This window comes from Syngnathus acus, chromosome 22 (genome assembly GCF_901709675.1).
Source record: "Syngnathus acus chromosome 22, fSynAcu1.2, whole genome shotgun sequence".
NCBI lineage: Eukaryota > Metazoa > Chordata > Actinopteri > Syngnathiformes > Syngnathidae > Syngnathus > Syngnathus acus.
Window position 1 is genome coordinate 3,407,575 of NC_051106.1, and position 22,663 is coordinate 3,430,237.

Below are 22,663 nucleotides of genomic sequence, written 5' to 3' on the forward strand. Positions count from 1 at the left end.
AATAATAATCTAGAAAGTTTTACTTGCTTCTCCGATTAAAACATTTAGTAAAATCAAAACTGAAAATGAATGCAGAAAACACAATGCATCACATTACTGAGTTTGCCACACAAGTCTCTCCATTTAATTTCCAAAACCTTACAAAACATATTAGAGCAAACACAGTTTGAGTGATGCTCATAACTTTTTAAATATATCTGACAGCCTTAATGTATTCCCACATTTAATCATTCCTTTATATTGACATTTCTAATTAAGCAGCATAATTGGAAAGCCTCTGTGAGGTGGCAATCATTTCAGCGTCCACTGCAAAATTAATGCAAAAATTATTAATGAATCCGACTGCTTTTAATTGCTGTGTACCTCGTATTCATTATTGCTGCAGCATCCTCCTTGAAATGGCACAATGACAAATACAAGTGTCATGTCAGCGCTTTCCGTCCTCATCGCACACCTCAATCAAAGCTAATCCATTTCACCTCAGTGTTGAGGAGTCAACAAATTAAAGGCCCATTTCATTTTCCACCTTCATTAACGTTGTTTCCAAGGTGACGATCATTTAGCGACTGGTGCAAACAATTTTTAAAGATGTGTGGGCTTTTGATATTTTCACTGCAGCAAATGAATGAAAGCATATTGAGCATACAAATCAGTACACTTTTAATCCTGTGTTCCGCATACGCCAACAAAGAGTTTTTCATCTCGGTTAATATTTTAATATCAGATTTTGAAGGACTGCGTCCTCTCTATTTCTCCCTTCATGTATCTAAGATCACCAAAAAATAGTAGTGCCTTGACTTACGACTGACCCAACTCAAACGTTTTTCGAGATGTGAGAACCCGTCATAAAATAAGAATTATTTGTTGTGTATTTAGGAACAACTGCTAGCTTAATGCTAACACATAACCCTTTTGGCAATTTATATTTCAACACACTAGTGTTTGTAATACAGTATATACAAAATAGTGAGGAAAGCCGCTGAGCAGTAAGTGTGCAATGTCCTAATGTCCGGAGGGGTTGCTCCTTTTATAAGAAGAAAAAAAAAAAAGTCAGACGCAATGACCCACTTTGGCTGAGTAGCTGCACCAATAATGGCTTGTACCATAAATACACCAACAAAGACCATCTAGGTAATATTGCATTTTTCTGTATGCAATAAAACATGGTGATAAAAAATGTCATATTTTGTTGACACATTACATGTCTTTTGCTCACATAAGAAAAGAAAAACGGAGCCAATAGAAATGAAAAACTGGGAGGGGGGGCAATGACGACTTCTGAGACGAGCCTCTTTCGCATGCAAATCATATCTGAATTTCTCATTAGCATAAATGCATGAGCAACTTTAAATGCTTTTAATTTTCAATCTCGCCAAGCGGAGGAGTAATTTGTCACTGTCAGAATGGAAGACTAAAAGGGTGGGACCAGAGGGAGCCAAGGACTGCACGCTCAAATGGAATCACAGAACATTTCTGATTTACTAATTGACTGATGTGCAGTTCAGTGGAATTGCCTTGAAGGTGTAAATAATTCTGTGTATATCTAAATGGCTCAAATGAGAAAGTGAGAGGCGGATATGCGAAAGCACATTACATGATGCTTCTCCCCAGGCCACGCTTTTCTCCTGTGATTCTAATTCTCAGCCTTTTATATTTTCACTCTGTGTCTCTATAGACTGTGCATGTTTTCTGTTTTTCTACTCAACCACAGATAATCAACTGCAAATTAAAATAGAAAGTCATAATCAGTTACAGCTCTATGTTAGTACACAAAGGCAAACACCAAAGCGCACCAATTTTAAAAAAATAAATAAATAAACAGTGCAGTTGCATGCAACTCCAAAGAGTGCTAAGCATTTTTAGCATTTGTTTTAAGGGCTGGTCTTTGTACTAATTTATTTCATTTTTTCCCCACAACTAAAAAAATCGAAAAACTAGCCCTCCCGATTAAATAAAAACAAAAAACTAAACATGGTGAAGTGGCATTTAGCTGTTATGCTGCATGCAAATGAAACAGAATATTAATCTGAAATTGCCAACAGAAGTCGAGTCAGCCCAAAGTGTGAATTATTTTCAATCCAGGCTGTATATAAATAAAGATACCTTGCCTTGCCTTACCTAAAGCCAATCCACACTATTTAAGAATACAGAGTAGGTATGTACTGTAGGGCTAGTTCCTCACCTCCTCTAAGACATCTAACAAGTTGGCCTGTTCTTCAGCCCTTCCAAACCACCGGTTTCACATGTTGCTGTCACACACAAAAAAAGATGTGGCAGACATCAGATAATCACAACATCTCATGATGGCTGCAGGCAAGACAAAGGAGAAAGTGACACATTTGCTCACATGTTGCATCATGATGACCAGTGCAGTCTGGATCTTTCTGAATCAAACATTTTCAGTAGCTATGCCTTTCAATAATGCAATATATGAAGTAAAATACTAATTGGCGTCCACGTTTCCATAGCTATATTCTAATATAGGCTCATGACATCATATCTGACTGTCAAAAAGGTTTCAATACAACGCATTTTGTATTGTGGTATTATAAATGTAGCAATACTTTACAGAAAAACCAACAGAAAAACGATTTCTGCATTAAACTTACTCGTCCAGCCAAAACAACTCAGCACTCTGCTCCGTGCTCAGATTGCCCCCCAGTGTTGATGATGAGTACAGCAGTTTGGTATGCAGGAAATGCACACAACCTGAAATATAGAAATTGATAAATGGATTCATTTTTATCGGTTGTTGAATTGTCCATTTAATCCGTCTATCCATTTTCTAAACTGCTTTATGCTCACAATTCACGATATATTTTGTGAATATGTGAATATACGCCAATGTTACTTCCAACTATACATATATAATGATTAATAAATCATAGAAAGAATCTGAGATTATTTTTTCCTTCATAAATTAGCAAATTGGACAGGGGATTGAAAAATGATCTCCCAATCTAACTTCTCTGCAATCACTATTGATTGGACAAGTTACACGACTTATGTCTGTCTTTTTGAAAGATCAATGCATAAAATTAAGACGCAATTATTGCCATTTATTTTTGCACAAGGAATTCCTTGAGTATATCTTGTAAATATCTTCAGTTTCCCTTTAATTAACCGTACAATCATTTTATCGTGCTTTTTTAAAGGACCTCGGGGTCGTTGGTGCTATTACGACAAATATCCTCTAGATGGCAGAACCTACCTATATTTTACATTGGAGCCATAAGAAAAAAAAATACAAAACACCATACTGAAACATTTTCAGACATCAATTTTATTTGAAGTACTTTGTTTTGATTGATAAATACTATCCACCACCTAATTCCACTCCAAAGCTTTTTACACTGGAAATTTTTCACCTGGCATTACAGCACTGAGCTGTCATCACAGGAGCAAATGCAAATCAATCATATTCATACCGAGGAAGGAAAACCCACAAAAGTAAAAAAGCCTGCCAGCTAACGCAGTAAAACCACATCCAGTTTGTCCAAGATACACCGACTGCATTGAAACACTATGCACGTTATCAGATTTTTGTTGCTGTCAGAAATATATAAGCTTTCATACTAAACTCACGTTGTGCTTTTGTAGCAGCAAACACATATACTTTTCAAGACATTTCTCAAATAAAATTATTTATGTTATGCATTTAGAAGACAGTACGAGAGCCTTACAGACCAGCGGCTCTTAGTGCGGATTGGCAGTAAACAGACGGAAGCAATGTGGCATCAGATTTGACCTTTAAATATTGCAGATGTGGTTGTTTTCTTGCACTGACTTTCTAGCTTTGTTCAACATCCCTGAAAGAGGTTGTTAGCAGCCAACATGGAAAAGAGAAAAGAGAGAAAAAATACTTTCAATGAGCGTCACACACCCAAAATGGGCAATCGTTTGTCACAATTTAAGAGATGATTCAATATCTTTGGCAAATATGTATAAGTGCTGGAACATACCTTTTGATGCAATATGAAAAATATTTATTTTTAAAAAAAAAAAGCTGATTCTTGTGCTTTTGTGGCAGCATGGTGGTGATTCACATCTCTGATTCACAGTTGTGGGGTTCTGGTTTAGGATCTCAACTCCGACCTTGCTGTCTGGAGTCTTACGTGATGTCACATCAGTTTGCGAGCGTGTTATTTAGGCCATTGATGATCCTGTGAGGGAGGTTTGTTTGTGTTGAATAATTAAGCTGTTGCTACTGAATACTATTATGTAACATGGTTTCATAATTGTGTGCATGCAGCAATTATTCACAGATTTGCATTATTCGCAACAGCACTTGGTCGCTATTTGCGTGGTATGTACCGGTTGACCCCGATGTACCCCCACCTCTCAACCTTATCCAGCTTATGATGGCAAAAATGTCCAAAAATGTTTGCTGGATGTTGTTTTTTGTTATGAAAATGAGCTCCAACATTTGAAACTTAGAACCTATGATCTTAAAATAATTGAATGTACATTTGAATGGGCATCTAAGGTTACATTTTAACTATCATGCTTTGCAGTAGTGTTTGCCAATATTGACCTCTGTGATTGGCTGGTGGACAAGTCCAGGCTGTCTTTCAGTCAATTGATATTGCCTCTAGCTCACTTCCTTATAAATCGAATGAAAATGGTATTGAAAGACATTTGTGACCTTTCTGGTCGTGTAAAATACTGCTCTGCATCCTTTCAATGACATTCCAGTCATCATTAGTGAAGCCCTACAGCAGTTCCATTTGCATAGAAGCCACATCGCATCATTCATCGTCACATTTTGCAACAAAATGTCAATAAGTCCACATGGTGTAAATAATATCTGACCCAACAACAAAAGTGCACCAAACACCACCAGCCGGTAATACTAATCTACTGTCACTTCCATCAGACTAATATTGTTTGCATTCACTCAATACTGAAAGTTCCCTTTTTAAGGCTTGCCTCTGTAGAACCATGAAGTTGCCATGCAATACACACATTCTTTTGCAAGCAGGCAATGACACACTGGTAGAGACAGCGGACACACTAAAGACAGCGAATGGGCCGGTCCGCGTTCTAGTTCTGTGACTCTGGAACGCACCCGGGAGGAACTTTCTCAGGCTTTTCAGGCAAAGTGAGCACAAAAGGAAAAAGAACGCCTTTGGCTTCGAGAGGCGCCCTCAGCGGCTCCTCTACAAAGTAGGCGTTCTCCTCCTCCACCACGAATTGAAGAGTCTGGCTTTTGTTCACACAGTAGATGCAGTTCCCTACGACGGCGCACCGAAACGGCGAGGAGCTGCCGAGCCTCTGCGACGCGCAATCGTGCCACATTTTCACAATGCTGTTGTACTTGAACACGTTGATCCCTTGCTCGCGGGTCACGTCGAAGCGGTAAATGAAGCTCTTCAGCGCCACCATATCCGTTGACTTCTTCCTGCTGTTGTTGTACGGGCATTCTTGCCACTCGTCTCTCTTTGTGTCATACTTGAGGAGGCGATAGAAGAGCGAGCCCCCGGAGACGTAAAGCTCCCCGTTGCAGGTGGTGGCCTCGTGAGCTACCGCGAAGGCTCCCTTGGGCAAAGGGGCCACGGCGGTCCAGCGGGCCATACGAGGGTCATATTTTTCGACGGTAAACAGACACTCACCTCCGATAGCATACAGGTACCCATCCATGGACACGAGCTTCAGTTGGGCACGGGCCTGCGTCATGGGTCGGATCTCTGACCAGAGGTTTGTTTTGGGGTTGTAACAGAAGACCTTGTCTGATGCCCTCCCCTTGTCCCCTTTTATTCCACCTGCCACAAACAGGTAGTTGTACATCGTGCAGATTCCACAGCCTTTAGTGTTGACGTCCTCGGGCATGGTTGTCAAAGCTCTCCAGTCGTTGGCCACTTCGTTGAAGCAGTAGATGGTGTGACTCTCCTCCAGCGACCCCACGGACGAGGGGCTCTGTGGACGGCTTCCGCAGCGGCTCGGCGGTCGGCTCCCGACACGTTCAAAAACGTCGTTTATCTCGGCAGCCATGAGAGTCTTCCTCCCGTCCGTTCTTTTCTTCAGGATAAGATCGCGCTCGGACCCGGTCAGACGCCCGTATACGGCGGGGTCCTTGAGGATCTGCAGGAAGTTGTCGCTCATGAACCCGTAGGCGGTCTCCTTCAGTTCGCTAAGTCGCTGCTTTTTAGCGATGCTCAGAATCTCATAGCAGTTCCCCGCCGTGATTTGTTCTGTCATGCGGTCCATTGCCGCCTGGACGGCGCAAGGAATCTGGAGGATTTTAGCCCCCGTGATGACTTCGACGACATTTTCTTTCGAAACGTTCATCTGGGAAGTGTAAACATAGTCGATTAGAGTAGAAAAAGTCTTATAGCTCATGCCTTTCACTTTGAGGATGTTTCGTGAGAGCCGAGCTTTGAAGTAGTCGCTCTTTTCTGCCAGGACCGACTTGTGAGCGTTGATCGTCTGACCGCCAACTTCGATGACTAAATCGGGCTCGGTTTTACCAGACAACTGATTGATCGCAACTGAGCTGCCCTCGAGGTTGCGTGATAGGTCTGATGCTGGTTTAGTATCGGAAAACTCTTTCGCTCTTGCGCCATTGGGGATTTGACCGCTCGCACAGTGGGACACACTCGAGTCAGCATTCGATGGAACGTCCACCACGTTCTTTTCTTTGGAGAAACGAAAGTCACTTGCACTCGCCATGTATGACCCGTTACCTTTTTGACAATCGTTATGGTTGTTTTCAGTTATCAGTCTTCCATCCAGCAGGTATTCCTTTTCAAACACTATAGGGACACTGAATTCAGGGTCATCCCCGAAGGACCTTTGGACAATGCCTGGACATAAATCCCTGGCCTTGTCAGTGCTTGCCACCAGGCTGGCAGTGTGGTGGATGACATCAGCCTCGATTGCAGCAACTCCTCCTCCGGGTCCTTGGCCCTCGGTCATCCTGATGTACTCACTTGTAATGGAGGATGGCGTAGGTAGTGATCATGCTGGGGGTGGACAAAACTTTCTCTTTTGTGTCTTTCTGCCACCTACATGGAAGGAAAAAAACATGACTCATTAAGTTGCAATTGCTGACGGGCATTATTTCGCTTATCAAAACAGGATTGCAATGCAGAGTAAAACCACCAAGTTTTTGCCATCTCATCATTCCAACCTTATAAATATGTAGAAATGATACCACTTAAAATAAGATTAGCGAGAATTCACATATTAGGATATAGATAGATAGATAGATAGATAGATAGATAGATAGATAGATAGATAGATAGATAGATAGATAGATAGATAGATAGATAGATAGATAGACAGACATGCTTATGCTAAATACTGCAGTAGATGATATTGTGCATGAATTTGATTGTGTTCCATCTAAGAAAAAAAACTAAGGCCAAGCCCGTTCTTTCTTTGAGTCAAACTGCATGACCCACTGCAATAATCTTCCTCGTAGCTCATTATTAAGCACTAGAATTAGTTGCATTTATTGCGCATGCGCAAGGATAAATTGCTCCTTAAAATGACAAGGAAGGGGTTAAAAACAAAACAGGTCCGATTGTTTCGTCATGGTCTTGCAACAATTTGCAAGTTGAAATAAGATTGTCAAATTGAAACATGAGAAAAATCTGCGTTTATTTTGCATGCAAAGTTAATGCAACCTACCTGCGATTCCAGGCTGTGATTAAAGCACTCGGAACCAGCGAGCCCTCCAACAAAGCTCCGTTACGTAAAGCCTCCACAATCCTGAGCAAGCAGTCACCCGAGATGACTTTATTTCATTTACATTCTTCTCCTGATTCCGTCCACCCGTTCACCTCTTAAGCCACTCGATCCTATGAATGATCTTGTATTCGGCTCCTCGCATCAAGTCTCCCCGAGGCGAGGCTGAAGCGGCGATCGAACAGTGGTCGTCCGGGTGGGCGCGCCTCCCTGAGCAGCTTCCTCGCGTGACCGTGCACTTAACAAATGTGGCGAGTGTCCTCATGCACCGGAGGTGTCCAACATTGGAAGCATGACTAGTCAGGAGATGTGTTTTTTCTTTTTCCCTTCAGTTGACTGTTGCACTAAACCACGCCCCTTTGCTTAGTATTAACCCTGAACTGGACGGGGCAAGGCGCGTGCAGGGCGCATCCCCCCCCCCCCCCTTTTTTTTTTTTTTTTTTTTTTTTACTGGATGCATCAAATGTACATTCATCAAGAGGTTGCAAAAACCCACACTCAGCAAGTTTAAAAAAGAAAAAGAAAGAAATAATAAGCTATTAAATCTATTTAAGCAAAAAAGGGCGAAATTAATTAATTCTGTCAATTATACACAATAAATTTGCTAGCTGAACTAATGGAAAAATGCACACAAACATTTTATAGAATATCCTAATAGTTCTCATCTTCTGTGAAATGCAGTGGCTGAGACTGGCACAATAAGGTTTTGCCACTTATTTTTGGAAATGTATAAGTACAGATACCTGAAAAATCCGTTTAAATACAGCAAGAAAGTTGTTACGGCTACACACCTCAACAAAGCGTGCACGCCTGCTCAACAATAGTAATGAAAAACGCCCCTGAAAAAAAAGCCCAACCAGCAGAGCAACAGAAGGTCCATTGCTGTCATAGCAACTGGTTTCCCTATTTATAAATAGAAGGGAGCCACGGAGAGGGTATTGGCCAACCATCAGCCCTGTGAGATTAAGAGGTATTCAAATGGGAGGTTTGAATGGCTAACATATTCTAAGAACAAAGCCAGGCCAGGGACAGATGTGTGCACACAAAATGAGCATCTCCATGGAAACCTCAGGGTTGTCAATACCAGCGAACAAGAGCTACCAGTAAGCCCCATTATACCACAACAGAAGCACAAATGTTTTTAAACTATACAATCTGGAGCAAATCTTTCTACTTGATTGTGGGTGAATAGTGAAAATGGTTGCGCAACAGTGGACGTGGGTGTTCAGAGTGAGTAAATGGCTTGACCCCGCTCTGCTCAGACGTGGGAGAAATGACGAGTGAAATTGCAGAAGAGCTGCATCAGGCTGCACTCACCTACCTCCGGCACACTTGCTAGCCCCAACATGTAGTAGAAGTGTAATCACTGGAGAATTAGATACCGCTACTCTGTTCTTCTTTCCCAAAATGTTTGTTTGTGATCTAACCATTTAAATTTAATCAAGTTTCCATAGTGCTTGACACTGTGTACTAGCTTTGAATACAACATTTCCCAAAATGGTAAACACAAAGTACAATAGTATGATAGTATCACAATAAACCTACGTTTATAGATTAATAACATAACAGAAGTACAGTACTATACATACAAATGTATTCAACAACAAAATAGAAGCATGATTTAACAGTCTCTTAAATATTCTTAAGTGAAAGGATTAAGAGGCTGAAGAAACTAACTTTCCTAGTCAATAACAAATAAATCTTTGTGGAGAATACTGGCCAGCCAGACATCCTAATCTTCCCAAAGCAAATCAGTCAACGTTACTTCACCTTTTTAAACACGAGTGGAAACAGTGGGCTAGTTCCAGGAAATATTTTATATTACTCAAAGCACGTTCGTCTGAGCTCCCTCAAAACTCTTGCGTGAACTTTCCATATTTACACCTTGACAAGTCTTGGCAGGGGGGGGCAACGATATAAAAACCACTTTGTAACTTGACTCATGACTTATGCAGAAAAAAAATAAAGTCTCAACACAGGTTTATAAACGGTGGTCTTGTACAATTTATACAAACAAACAAACAAACAAACAAAAAACAGTGGCAACTCATGTGATATTAGCCTGCAGTCTGTTTTAACAACAAGAGTTCATTTTCATTTTTCTTGCAATGAGATATCAGGAATACTGTAGTGGAGGCAAGTTCTGTCATTCTGGTTTAAATATGGCGTTTGTTCATTGACATTGCTTTATAAATATTAGTGTAACACCAGGTATCAAGATATTGAAATTTTAAATCTTGGTCTCATTCTTTCATATCACAAAAAAATGGCATTTGAAAAAGGGTTTATCAAATCCACTGTACAAATATATATGCTTGAAAGGACTCAAAAGACATTTGTATGATTATAATATCCTCTTTCAAAAGCGGCTTATTGGTAATTCCATTCTGTTTTACTGGTGTATTGGTGTGTCACATGTTGAGCAAGGGGATCTGCCAGATTAGGATGGTCGAGGTGTTGTCCTCATGGCGTGACTGTTTGGTCTTTTTGTTCACCCGGCGGTGTCCCAAACCTCCAGAGACCACCAGGAGAGAACTGACATCAACTTTGCTGGTGCGACGGCCCCTCTGATGGTGGGCCGGATCATGAAGCACGTCGTAAAGGGCTCCGTCCTCTGGCCCGTGCTCCAAGGAACTTTGGGACTGAACTAAAGAGCTGCAGGATGAAGAAGGTCGTGAGTCCTGGAGAGCCATGGCGGTGCAGCCTGCCTCTCCCAGCCATACTCCTTGGCTCTGAAGCGCGGTTAAAGTGAAGTCTGAGGGTGGCAGAGCACCTTCTCCATCCTCTGGCTCCCCTTGCTGGGCTGACGCTGAAGAGGCGGGGCATGAGAGGCCTGGGGTTCGGTTGCACACCGCTGTGGCCACGGTTAGGAACTTAACTGGGCCGTTGTGAGCATGCAAGGATACCATGCCGCGACCTGAAGATAGACACATCTTAAATGCTCAATCTTAATGGTGGACATGGTCTCAAATGCAGTGTTTCTTGTTTGCCCATATTATAAATATAAATATATAATGTGAATATAATATGAATATATATGAATAATATATAAATATGAATATACATATAAATGGACCTGTGTTACCTGTGACCTTGGGGATACCCTGTAGTCTGGGGACGGAGAGGGCCACGGTCACGCCAAGGTTGGTTCCGACGAGCAGCATGCCATGGCAAACCAGCAAACTGCTTACTGACACTCTCTGGTTTCCTATGGAAGAACCCGAGTGGGATGTTAGTTCACTTATGCAATATTCACGGTTTTATCTCAAGTACAGGTGGTCTAGTGGTCCGTGGCAGTATTGCAGGTGGTCTGAAAAATTGGAAATGGAAAATAATTAACATTTTCAAAAATAAAATGGATTTATTATTTAGACTTGATTTATTTTCCGGTTAATTTTGTGAACAATCAACTGACTTTTTCTGTCTTCTTGCGTTGTTTTCACCAAGTGTAGCATATTTGAACAGGTTCCCCCCCCTCCCAAGGAACGTTATGAGGGGCGTGGCTCCGTTATAGAGTGATAGATTTGAACCTTGAAGGTGGTGGGTTCAATCCTCAAGTCAATTTAGACTCGATTTATTTTCCAGCTAATTTTGCAAATCATTTACCCGTTCAAATTATGTCAAATGTAGCTGATATTCCCAAAATAAACATACATATGCAAATAAATAACCTCTATAGGTCTATCCTCCTTCGGTGCAAAATAAAATAATATTCCGCCAAAGCAGTGGTCCGCAATTTGCATCCTGGTTACAATGGTGGTCCCTTGGACAAAACCAATTGAAAATCCCTTATGTAGTATATGGACCAAAGTATTGACACACACATTATTCAGTTATAAAATCAGCAAACTAGAGCCCTTAGTTCAATTCAAATCGTGTTTTGGACAATATTGGGCTTCCACTTTTAAGAGTTCGACTTTTACTGCTCCAACATGGCAAGGCGTAATGTGGAATGAAGAAAAAAATACCCCCACAGACACTCAACCTCAGAACTTACAATCGTGCCGCGGCCTAGGTCCAGGAAAAAAGAGGCCACTTCAGCAGGCTATAAAACGTTGTTTGAGGAAGGTGAGTCTACATATTTTTGCACCGATGAGGTTTATTTATCTCCAAGGCAACACAGCAAAGATTCTGAATAAATGTAGCCCTTTTCAAGCCTCGGTTCCACAAAGAAACAAAAAAGTCTTACATAACACAATGACTGATGCTTTAATACTGTAATTAAGCAACAATCAGTGTCTTTATTCAGGAAAGACTTTGGCAGCTAGAGTGGAACAATGCCACCTGTTTATTTCCCTCTTGGTCACAAATATCAGCACAGTAAGGTTTTCTTTACAGCTCTGTTCATAAAAGAAACGCAATAAAGTCGGACAAGTTGTCAGATTGTGGGAGTGGAATTTGATATGGGCTTTGTCAGGACAACAAATTTCAATGATCTATAAAAAAAAAAAAAATGTTTTACTAGTTTATGGTGCGGGGCAAGGCTGTCATGAGTCATTGCTGCGCAAATAGCTTGACTTGAATTTTTTGCAGTCTCCGTGATGAAACCCACTGACGCTAGAGAGGCAACCAGGTACACTGCTCCCTCTAAAGCCCAGCTGAGGCCATTGTCGAAACTTGGGCACATGTGCTTCTAATGAAGGCCCACAATGTGCAGAAAAAAAAAATTCTGGTTTGAGTGGGCTTGGTCAACTTTCCCCTTTCATAATACTTGGAGTTCCCCACCCTGAGGATGAACTCGAATAAATCCAGAGGGAACATCCACGCAATCCTGATCCTACAGCAGAGCCCCACTTTGATCCGCACTTAGCCCTGACAAGTAACAGCAGGAGGGAGGCGTAAAGCTCACATATTACAATATCACACAGTACCAACAATTCAGTCACACTAAGAAGAAAAAGCACCATGTGTGCAATTGTGCTTCTATCGCTATGTGTGGAGAAGACTGCCTTCTTTCGGATTAGCCTATTTTAAGCTGATAAAGTATGACTACTTTGTGTCTACTGTTAATGTGCATATTTTCACTTTTTAATCGGGGTGACTGACTGTTTTGACCAAGCGGTACAATTTTGTGTTACACAATCCCTTGAGGCACCGATATGGCCACGTCTTGCGCAGTAGTTTTATGACAGTCGGTAGAAAAGCACCTTTGTGCGCCTTAGAACAAAAAAACAAACCAAAAAAAAAACCCAGTAGTTAGCAGGTTTATTACTTCCTTTCCTTCCGTCCTGCAGAAATCTGGGAACCATTCAGCATCGTATCTGATGGCAAATACAAAACAATAGTAATATAAATGACAAGCAAGACGTATATTTATTGCCCCCCCGTCCCCTCCCCTTTCGATGTTTGTCTCATATAAACACGCATGGCTGCCTTTTTAGGTCACCCAGCAGCAGACAAAGGCACACCCCATAAACACCCTGCAACCCGACGGCCACCATCCTCTCCCTTTCTGATCAACAAAGCCATTCAGCATAAACAGAACAAGAAATATCAACTATATTATTCCTCTAAAATATGAGCTGGACTTAACAAGGAATCGGCATGAAAATGACTGCTATTAGAGCGCATTATGCCAAGTGAAGTTAAGAACCACCAGACAGAAATGTAGGTGGGTAGTGCAATCGTTCCAACATGTGTGAACATGAGAAGGGCAAATTTAAAAAGCTTCTGAGTGTAGCAATCACACAAAAGACAACACCCCAGTTTTCCTGGTATTCTTAATGTGGCTCTGTACACACATGAAAATCCTTTCACAATCACAATTAATGTCAACATATTATTTCATGATTTACATACATGCCGCTCATAAAAAATAAAAAAAGGACTTTCTATAATTGCTCTGTGTATTTCTTGTGTGCAAACATTTATGATTGTAATAATCTGAAAAGACAACACTGGTTAAATTACAAGCGATCTAAGAATAGACCCCGGTTTGGAATCCTCCCAATGATGGAACCCCGCTTTAGATGTCTGCTGAATTTACGTAAGCTTCCACACTGTATGACCCTTTTGGCTCTTTTGAGGTTTCAATGTAATTAGTCTGTCTACTAACTTGGGTTGAAACCAGTTCCAGATTAAAAACACATTGCTGTTTCTCTCGCAGCCCAACCCCTGCTACTCTAATTACACCAAAGATGATGCACAGGCAGCACATTTCCTCGTCTAATTCTGGCCGACGGTAAGAACTTGTGGTGATAAAACCCCCGGAGAGCATTCTGGAAAAGTCTAGATAAGAATAAAAGTGGAGGAGCAAAGCTATCCACGTGCGGTATAGTTTGTCAGAGAAACTACTGTATTTTCCGGACTATAAGGCGCACCTTCAATGAATGGCCCATTTTAAAACTTTGTCCTTATATAAGGCGCACCGGACTATTAATGCATCATGTCAGATTTTTAATCCAAATCAAATCATTCTCCATTTTATCATTTTTATTTCAACTTCAGACACAACAAATTACTTTATAATCACAAAATAATGATCCATAGTCTTTTTGATTCATGATTCATAGTCTTCAGCGGGCCACTTATGATTGATTTCATGACACAATGCTTCGGGCCAGCTTAAGTTTAGGAATTTGGTCCATATATAAGGCGCACCGGACTATAAGGCGCACTGTCGGCCTTTGAGAAAATTTAAGGTTTGTAGGTGCGCCTTATAGTCCGGAAAATACGGTAGCTTCCGCTTGACTCGCATGGATCTCATTAGCTGTCGTGGGTAGTCAGCTTCTTTAGCAGACTGCTTTTATCATTCAAATGTCTCTGAAGGAGAGGCCGACCCATTTTTAACTGAGGTCAGGTGAACACAGGAGCATTTTAACAGCTCGTGAAGGAGATGTCAGACAACATGACTAACATGTTACTCAATTTCATTACTTTGTAGAAACGTGCAATCCCCCCTCCAGAACCGATTGTGTTCATTCTTTTCGGCTCTGTGTTTTTGGGTCAAGGCTGATGTAACACAGAGGATTAAAAGATCTAAAGTAGCAGCGGCCCGCTTCTTTGATGACTTCAGCATGCCACATTTACTGTGCTGACATTTAATTTGATTTGCACTGAACGTTGTCAGCAATACTTGGACTTAAACCTATGTTGAAGCAGTCTTCCTCTTACATTGTAAATGCAATAACTAAGGGAATTTTCTTCTAATAAAACAGTATCAGCATTTAAAGTGATAAAAAGCTTGCGGCCTATTCATGTTTGTTGTGTTGACTCTAAGAGGCAATAATTACAGCTTTACATGCTTACACAAGCACAGAGTAAAAGAGATGGTCGAATGACATAAGGCATTTAAATTGCTGTTGAACGGATGAACAGAAACCTGCGCTCACGTCAAAACAAACCCCAGAAGGTTTTTATATTGCTGATTCTTTTGTAAGACAGAGAGCTACCTAAACCCTAAAGGTTCATATGTTTCTATTTTTTAAGGATAGGGAAATGTCCCTTTAAGACAAAAGCCGCAGTTGGAAATGTAAATTAATTCCTTGTTAGGGTCTCCAAGCATGCTCGTACTTTCGGTCAAAAAAGTACAAACCACAATTCCAATGAAGGTATGAACTTGCTTTTCTCTGCATACAATTGCAAAGAATACAGAGATTTCATCATCTCTGAATAGAGTGCTAATGAAAGGTTACTTCTTCAGTGTTTAGGCTAGAAGAAGCCATAGAAAGAGGACAAACCTGCCACGGAAGCCGAATAAGCACCTCCACAGATGTATAATTACTGACAGGCACCCAGAAAGAGAAATTTGAGGTCACTGTCCATGATTTCAGTTGCTATTGAAAAACGATACTGTATGTGGGAAAATGATGGGCATTTGAAAAGAAGCTCTTTTTCTAATACTTTGGCACTAAAAATGATATCTGAGTGCAGATCGTAACAGTCGACCGTAAATGAGATTATCTTACCAGGCAATAAATTGTTGACAGGCGTTGCAATATTGATATCCTGCAGATGCTCCAGGGTCTCGGTGTGAAAGAGGCGCAAGGTGGAACCTGAGCTGAAGGCAATCCAGATGCCCACACCAGCCGCCACCATGTGGGACACCACCATACCCTCCTCCTGATGGGCCTCCAATTGCGTCTGGGTGGGGAAAAAAGGACAGGTAAGAAGGCAGTTAGGAGGTGCAAACTAACATTTAGCATATGTGTAAAAATAACAGTTTTATCATAAAAGAGGAAAATCATATTTTTTAGGACCTGTCAATCAACAAGAAAAATCAAATGTGGGTGTAAAAGACGAGTAAGATTTAAATGTGTGAAATTGAATTCACATTGAGTAAAGCAATAAACTTGGCATCCTCCACGCCAAACGTTACATAAGCTCACCACACTGCACTACAAGTAGGTGGAGTTAAATTTAGTCGAACGCAGCTCATTCACAAGCACCTCGGAGCAATAAGCTACTAAAAACTTGATTATAATCAAGCATGGAATGTGTTCAATGTGTGTTTAATTGATGAGAGCAGTAAACGTGAACAATCTAGTACTTGTATGTATGTGTTACTAGGTTAAGTTTAATTCCTTAGTGGGGAACAAAATAGGAGCAAGATAGGCAGGTGGTCCAACGTAATGAGCTTAATGAGGCTAAACAGATTATGAGTGACTGCGTGTCAAGGAGACGGGAGTATTTCTGGTCCTGTGGCAGGTGCTTCCATTTCTGAAATGAGAGCGGAACACGTACAGGGAAGGCCATAATCTAAGTCATATTCCAGGATCTGGAAAAAGGGTATTGTCACATGAAGTTTGTGGCCTTCCTTTTTTCTTATCTTTGTCGAACTAACATTTTAGAGGAGCATATTTTCCCACAGACGATATGATGATCATCACTTGAGTGCGCTTCCTGTGTGATTTGCACAGGCAGACTGGGGGACAGATAAGAGGAAAATGAGCTGTTACTTGTGCAGTACTAACCTCCACACAGTGAGTCTGTGTGCTAATGATGAAGACCTGCCCACCGGATGAAGCCCAAAGGTGCTCTTCCACAGCCAGCATAGCTTTGATCGGCAAGACTCCCAGCTTCACCACCTTGGGCTTATCGGTGATCCATAACCCATCTGTCGTGGATAGTGACAAATCAGTATTGCATAAAAAAAGAAAGCTATGCACATTTATTACAACCTTTGCACTTGTACTACTGCACGGCCCATTGCGATCTCACAATAAAGGCCATTCTTGAACTTTATTGACGACATGTTGACACTGTGCTTTTATAAATGTCACCTATAAAGGTCATTTGCATCACGAACACTTGTAATACTGGTGGAGAGGCCATTGATGGTTTTCTTCGCCCTCACTATGAATATAGATGTGCCGTGAAGCATTAGTCAGAGCCAAGCTCCATCCTGCTCGCACCTCCTACACACTCAGCTCTCCATGTGCCTGGCACCCACAGTGGCAGCTCGGCACAGATGCAACACTGCGTGCAGACCACATAAAGGGAGCACACATTTTTATTAAAAAATGCTTAAATTAAACTAAGGCCAGTTTTGTTTTTCAGTATGCTCATGCAGAAATCCACAATGATTCCATGGAAGAACTTGCATGGCCTACATTGTCATATCAGCAACCCCCATCAAACACAGGATGGATTAAACAGATATTGTGAGCTTTGTCATTCACAGTGGATGCCCTCTGACCTAATAAATAGTCAATCGACATGATAGTCTTCTTCAAGTAACTTCACAGGTTTTTCCTCTTAATTCACATGGTTGACTAATTTTTAGAATGGGTGTCACCAAAAGTCAAAAAGAAAAATTAAAGAAAAAGAAAAACGTGTGCCGTTAAACCTTTGAATATATATTATTTTCCATAATAAATAAATGTGCCCAATAATAGTTCTGATGTCTCATGCAATACTATGCTGATGTCTTGTTTGAACTTATGCATGACAACAGTCAAAAAGAAAAATTAAAGAAAAAGAAAAAAGTGAGCCGTTAAACCTTTGAATATAAATTATTTTCCATAATAAATTAATAAATAAATAAATAAAAAATGTGCCCAGAGTTCTGATGTGTCATGCAATACTGTGCCGATGTCTTGTTTGAACTTACGCCTGTCAACAATTTGAAATTTCGACCAAACACAAGAGGCATTGCCATTTAAAAAGCAGCATCCATACTGAAGTTCACTTCCTCCAGATTCCACACTGATTTGCCTAATCTCAACCAGGAAGTGAAGGAGGCCTCGCCGACAGTGTTTGTTCAAGAGGAGGCACAAAGGCAGCTATTGAAAAAGAGAAGGAAAGGAGGCGAGGTACCACGCTGGCTGGGAGAGATTTCTCACAGAAGAGCAGTACAGGAATGACTGAGGTAATATCACACATTTCATGGAGCCTAAATGGAATTAGCATTCCAGCAACGCCCTTGGACTATTATTGTAATAATTGTGCCAGCATAAAGAGTAAATGGAAAAGGCTTGAGCCATGCAAAAGCGAAACAATACAGAAGTGCGAACTTGCAGTCTTATGTAAGTCCTTGGGCCCATCATGACAATGCAACCAAGTCCAAAGCAAGAACATTTTAAGGACCCCAAGCAGCAACACTGTCACTTCAGCACTTTTTTGATGTCTCGTCCCAGTGCATTGTTTGATCAGCAGTGTGACAGCTCTCCATCGAGGAATGCTGGCTGCTTGTATTCTTGTTTCTATACAGTAGCTAGCTGTGCTTAATGATGCAATGAAGCGGGTTGAGCAAAGAAAAATAGCTGTGATTGATCAATAATTGATTAATTGGTCATTAGGAATTCTTAATTTTGAATTAGCTAGGTTACCTAGAAGCAAGAACTATTTGGGAGCACAATTATTTTTTCTTCACTAGTTCGCTGCGCAAAAGAAGACTGAAAATTGACAATTTAAGTGAGAATGTCAAAAATATTGCATTCCCAGAAATTCCCTATGTATCCTGGAGCGTCTGCTTTCACCTATTGGAATGGACAAAAAAAGAATCTCATATTTCTCAAAACGAGTGAAACAGAGAGAATGTATCAAAGCCAAGCAGCAGATGGAACTAAACAGAGAATGGCACACACTGCGAGAAGAGAATCCAGCCTGGATCCTTTCCTCTCTCTCTGTACGTCTAGAAGCGAGGACATTAAATAGGTCACCGCTTTCAGAATGACTTCTCCCAGACAACCAAGCAAATGGAAACAGGGCCACAGCGTAAGAGAAACGTTGACCCGTGATCACTCGATGCACAGCGAGCCTCACATTTCCTACAGCAAGAGCCATCGTTCCAGATCCACCAACGTAGCAACACTGCACCGATTCATGTTTCACAATTAGAGTGACTTAACCATAATTGGCCTTATTAGGGCCATTTGAGTGGGTCAACAAACATTAAGCCCTCCCACTGAGAGACATACCTTGTGATCTGGAGTAGATGGCCACAGAGCCGCTGACCAGGCCAGCATACAAACAGCCTTTCATGTAGGACAAGCTGGTGACAGTGGATTTGTCTGGGGTGAAGAACTGCTGCAAGCGCACTTTCTTGGACCGCTGGCTGCTTTTATAGACAATAATGCTTAAAAAAAAATAAATAAAATAATACATCATTTTTGTTTGTACAAAATACGCATAGTAATGCAACAAACCAATAAGCTCATGCTATTGCGAATTACACATTACATTTATGTATTTAGGATTTCTGATCTTATGCTTCCATTACCTGCCCTCCTCCATGCCCAGGCAGACAGTGGGTGTAGCGCCCGTTTTTGGCAGCTGGTTGCTTTGTTGGACTTTGTCGTCATTCTCCCGAGGCTCCTCTGCTGGGACGAACGCCATGCACAGGATACGGGACTCCACATTAAAGCACTCTGTCACCTTTGGGCTGCAGCTTTGCATGGCAACAATGGCTATTTGGCCCATCTGATTGGTGCAACTTGCAACCTGGAGAGTGCAAAGTGTTTAATTATTAGCACTGCGGGGGTTTTAACTGTAACCAATTATAAAAGCAAACAAATACTGCTGTGATAAAAATTGCCAAACTGTTACATTAGCAGTGCTAAGCAAAGTTCTGATCGCCAATATTTATTTGAGAAAAAAAACAGTCATCATATAAAGAAGACTTTTTCAGAACCATGACAATCTCACTTAAGGGATTATAAAAAGGTATGCTAAATAACCTCATAACAACAACATATAATGTGAAATAACAAAAAAAAAAGAAAACAATCGAGTCTGATGACATGGTACATGTGCTTAATTGAAGCTGCTTTAAGTAAAGGGATGTGAAACTAGAAGCTGACTGACCACCGCAGTAATTGTTATCTAAAAAAAATAGCAAAACGACATCTTACCCAGACACAACCATGACCCACGACCGGAGTGTCTGCAGTGCTCTCAGTGTTGATGTAGGGCTCCGGGTTGTGGACCGCACACTCCACCTGACAAAGAGAAAAAAAAAACATGGAATATTACAGCACTGCAGGGTCATTCATCTGAAATGTAAAAAAATAAAGTTTACTCGATTAGAACAGCACTCAGTAGAATTTAGACCTCTACTGAGAAGAAAAATGACATTAATGACATAATTGCAATTACTGCCTGTGTACAGCTATCATCATGCACAAAGCTACAAAAAAAAAGAAAGAAAAGAGTCTCACCTTGAACTCTTGTAGTTTCGACATCACCACTGGCATCTGTTTGAGTAAGAGAGGATGTTTCTGCTTTTTAAGTTGATTTCCATCATCTTCTGCAAACAACCAGCCCTGAAGGTTGTCCTCCTCTAAAATAAAATAGACACACAGGATGCTTAATTTCATGTACTTATGTAATAATTGTACACACAACTAAGCATTTTAAAGCTTTGTCGTGGACTGTACCTAAAGCCAGTTTCGCCATTTGCAAGTTGCTGATCCATGATTGTTTAATGGCAGGGTTGAGCGTATTGAACACTGCGCTAAAGTATGTAGCTTTGCCTAACCTGCTGACAAAGAGAGGACAAAAAAAAGATGAGCTGTTTGATCAGGATGAAGATCATATCAAAATTATATGAGAAACATCCTTTTGTCGTTATTGTCGCATACTGAAACATTTTTTTACAGCCGTTTGTCACGCACAGATTTGAATGTTTTGCCCCATGCAAGTTAATAGCCCATCAACAACACTGGAAAACATTTGCTTGATGTTTACTCTAGGAAGACATTTTCATGCATCCAGTCAAATATATTAAAATGATATCTGTCTGAGCTGATGCTACCGGAGGGGTTAACGCGAGTCTTTCGACGCTGATTGAAAAATGCGGACTGACAGAAGCTGAAGAATTCGATGACGGTTATTACTTTGAGCGTGCGTGTGCATGTTGGATGGTGCTGTCAGTACATAATATAAAAACATGAGTTTATACACTGAGGGATCACGGAAAAAAAACAGGCAGTACTTTCCGAGCATAAGATACGGGCAGAAATGATAAGAATGTTAAAATAAAAACCCGAAAGATAAGACAGTTAAGGAGAATGAAGAAACGGAATATACCAATGAGGTACACCCTTGGGGGACCACATTAAGGCTTTTTTCGTAAATATGACATGAGCATTTATGTTGGGAAACAGCTGCAGCACTGATTAGCCTTTAAAAATATGCACATTTCCTCCCTTGTGATTCATACTTCCGATTAGGGCTAATGGAAGAACACGTTCATCCAAGTGTGTTCTAAATTCTCTCTCGTAGCGCTATGGAGTTTAGAATAGATGCAGAAAAAAAGAGTAAACATGGAGTAAAAGCAAAGTGACCATGCAGCTACTCCAAATGAGTCAAACTGCTGAGGAATGCAGTTCATCAAAATGATTGCCAAAACAACAACAACAGCTACAAAATAACAAAAAACAGACTTGTCTTGTTTGCCAGGCAGCTGGAGTTGGATTCTACAACGGTCAGCTGCCCGAATCTCTTCTTCCTTCTTCAGAATCAGCCTCTGGAGACCCGATACCCAGTCCTGGGCCACTGTGGGATTCACATTCTAAAACAGACAAAATGGATGTTGGAAAGTCAGAAGCACAGAGAGTAGAGTGATAACGTCAAGGAAAAATGAAACATTCCTAAAAATATTAAATGCTCACTAAAAACTTGTGCATGTTAAAAACAAAAAATAATTGTTTCCCAAACCTTTTTTTAAGCATTGCCCACCTAAAAAAAACTTACACAGGTAATATTTTTGTTTGAATAAAACAAACAAACACAATGAACTAGCATTGGAGCTGCTGGTTTAATAAAGTCTATTTTACTGACACCAATGCCTTTCAAACCATGCAGCAATTAGCAAAACTATAATTAGAATCTGTGTCATTAAGCATATTACATTTTATGTCAAGGGACAGCCTTTTTCAATCAGTATGTCCCACTTTACCTATTCACCTGAGACATGTTTCAAATTCATTCCCAGTTACCTGGTAGTTGCCTTTGAGGCTGCTGATCATGCTGGAGATCTGGTTGACCAGGCTGAGGTCATGAATTAGGTTCTGCAGATCCTGGTACAGCTGACCTGGGCCCATGTAGAGTTTATCTACATAGAAAAATAGAAGCATGTTTAACTGAGTCTGCAAAAGGTGACACATACAGGAAATTGTGAAAGAGGGCATTTCCAAGACAAAGGCAGCACAAAGAGAAATGAGTCCATTTGAACTGTTCGGTACAAAAGAAGCCGTATATGATTTTCATGGCGCATCTGTCAGAATAAACAGAAAAGAGGTTGAATTCAGGTCAGGAATTCAGGCAGAAAGGCTGAATAAACCCTCCATGAATGATATGTGGCGTATCATGTCAGAAGTGTCTTCTAGAACGGACCATTTGAATTCAGTCAAGGCAGGTGCCTGCCAAACCAATGTGTTGTTCTGCGTAACATTTGTTTCTTTTATCCGGACCACTTTTGGTCACTCAGATGTTCTGTTTCTTTAAATATATACAGTTTTTGTTGTTTTGTGATGCCAATTATGATGCATTCAAATTGAATTATATTAAACATTTCACACAAGCAGACTGA

General features: G+C 40.8%; 2 protein-coding genes across 6 annotated transcripts in view; both read right to left on the reverse strand.

Annotated features, from left to right (window-relative positions):
* Positions 1–3,263: 3,263 nt before the first annotated feature.
* LOC119116445 (kelch repeat and BTB domain-containing protein 11) lies at positions 3,264–8,021 on the reverse strand. 2 transcript variants are annotated; one of them, XM_037241810.1, is made up of 2 exons: positions 7,785–8,021; positions 3,264–7,004 (listed from the first exon to the last, which is right to left on the reverse strand). In XM_037241810.1, exon 2 carries the CDS (start codon positions 6,913–6,915, stop codon positions 5,044–5,046), a length of 1,872 nt encoding a protein of 623 aa, XP_037097705.1. In that variant the 5' UTR covers positions 6,916–7,004; positions 7,785–8,021; the 3' UTR covers positions 3,264–5,043. The 2 variants fall into 2 exon arrangements, with proteins under 2 accessions (XP_037097705.1, XP_037097704.1); XM_037241809.1 differs by having other exon boundaries at positions 7,633–8,021.
* Positions 8,022–9,219: 1,198 nt separating this feature from the next.
* arhgef10 (Rho guanine nucleotide exchange factor (GEF) 10) overlaps positions 9,220–22,663 on the reverse strand; it is a 29,535-nt gene continuing 16,091 nt past the window's right edge. For all 4 annotated transcript variants that reach the window (XM_037241459.1, XM_037241460.1, XM_037241458.1 and 1 more), the window contains 11 exons: positions 22,071–22,186; positions 21,516–21,643; positions 20,508–20,608; positions 20,289–20,410; positions 19,983–20,069; positions 19,352–19,572; positions 19,050–19,207; positions 16,602–16,744; positions 15,597–15,771; positions 10,775–10,897; positions 9,220–10,606 (listed from right to left, as the gene is read on the reverse strand). In XM_037241459.1, the coding sequence (XP_037097354.1) occupies positions 10,101–10,606; positions 10,775–10,897; positions 15,597–15,771; positions 16,602–16,744; positions 19,050–19,207; positions 19,352–19,572; positions 19,983–20,069; positions 20,289–20,410; positions 20,508–20,608; positions 21,516–21,643; positions 22,071–22,186 (1,880 nt within the window). In that variant the 3' untranslated portion in view covers positions 9,220–10,100. The remainder of the gene's footprint in view (positions 10,607–10,774; positions 10,898–15,596; positions 15,772–16,601; positions 16,745–19,049; positions 19,208–19,351; positions 19,573–19,982; positions 20,070–20,288; positions 20,411–20,507; positions 20,609–21,515; positions 21,644–22,070; positions 22,187–22,663) is intronic.